We start from the raw sequence: 1,376 nt of genomic DNA, 5'->3' as shown, positions 1-1,376 counted from the left end.
TCACCCCATCGAGTTGCAGAGCTAAAATTCGTATATCCATTTGTTGAATGCCACATGTATGTTTGAACGGCTATATAGCCGTTAACCCATTTTTATTTTTTTTTATTTTTTTATAAATACCACTCTTCTCATTTTAATTTTTCACACACTTTCTTCAATGTCTTATAAAACTACCACTCTTAGTTCTATACATACAAAAATTTCAATGGCAAAAACTTTGTTTAAACTTTTTGATATGTGGTATTCTAATGATGAAGACGATTTAAGTATTTTACGAGAAAAGGCCAAATAATTAGATGCTGAAGAGGCTGCAGCTGAAGAGGCTGCAAACAACGATCGAGTTCCACAATCTCGAATTTACATTCGTAGAGATCGTGAACTTGCAGGCGAAAACCTACACAAACACTACTTTCAAGAGTATCTAATGTATCCTGAAAAATGATTCAGAAGACGTTTTAGAATGAGTAGTAGATTATTTAAGCGTATCATCAATGATATAATCAATTACGATGTCGATCCATTACCAATTCATTTTGAATATTTTAAACAAAAAACTGATGCTCTTGGTCGACAAGGCTTTACTGCGATACAAAAATGTACATCTGTTTGGCATCAATTGGCCTATGGTACAACCGTGGACATGTTTGACGAATACTTACAAATGGCTAAAGGTACATCAATTATCTGTCTTAATAGCTTTTGTAAATGTGTTTTGGAACTATATGTTGATGAATATTTGAGGAAACCAACGAGTAGCGACATAGCTCGTTTGTATAGCGTGCACGAAGGAAAACATGGGTTTATGGGAATGCTTGAAAGCATTGACTGCATGCATTGGAAGTGGAAGAATTGTCCAACGGCTTGGAAAGGGCAATATACTAGTGATCATCAAGGTCACCCGGCAATCGTTTTTGAAGCAATTGCTTAATATGATACATGTATTTGTCATGCATTCTTTGGTGCCGCAGGTGCAAACAACGATGTTAATGTTTTGAATCAATCTTCGTTGTTTGATGACATCAAGAATGGAACTGCATCATTTGCTCCATTTACTGTAAATATAAATGAATATACAAATGGTTATTATTTATCGGACGGTATTTATTCAGGGTAGATTCCATATATTACAAATGGCTGGACGACCACATAGTGTCAACAAGTTGAGGCGAGTATTGTATTGGTGTGTACTCTTGCACAACATGATAGTCGGGGATAATGGCTACAACATTACATGGCTCGAGTAAGAATTACTTAGGACTGATGAAGCTAATCCTAACTATGTAAGGAATCAATCTACAAGTCGTGATGTAAGAGAACAAGAAATACGAGATAGAAACATTCATGACCAACTTCTACATAATCTCACTGAACACATT

At 35.4% G+C, this 1,376-nt stretch overlaps 1 protein-coding gene across 1 annotated transcript; it reads left to right on the top strand.

The window, feature by feature from the left end:
* Nucleotides 1-460: 460 nt before the first annotated feature.
* Nucleotides 461-1,114, top strand: LOC139841332 (uncharacterized). The gene is made up of 2 exons (XM_071831555.1): nucleotides 461-893; nucleotides 969-1,114. Exons 1-2 carry the CDS (start codon nucleotides 461-463, stop codon nucleotides 1,112-1,114), a joined length of 579 nt encoding a protein of 192 aa, XP_071687656.1.
* Nucleotides 1,115-1,376: the final 262 nt, after the last annotated feature.

The sequence above is a fragment of the Rutidosis leptorrhynchoides genome, chromosome 4, assembly GCF_046630445.1.
Source record: "Rutidosis leptorrhynchoides isolate AG116_Rl617_1_P2 chromosome 4, CSIRO_AGI_Rlap_v1, whole genome shotgun sequence".
NCBI classification, from domain to species: Eukaryota; Viridiplantae; Streptophyta; class Magnoliopsida; order Asterales; family Asteraceae; genus Rutidosis; species Rutidosis leptorrhynchoides.
Note: the sequence above shows the minus strand (reverse complement) of the source record. Positions and strands in the feature narration are given on the sequence as shown.

What these genes read in the sequence shown, in the direction of transcription:
- LOC139841332 (XM_071831555.1), top strand. Translation starts at nt 461, where the DNA reads ATGAGTAGTAGATTATTTAAGCGTATCATCAATGATATAATCAATTAC. An exon ending in ATATACTAGTGATCATCAAG is followed by an intron (nt 894 to 968) that starts GTCACCCGGCAA and finishes TTGGTGCCGCAG; the next exon opens with GTGCAAACAACGATGTTAAT.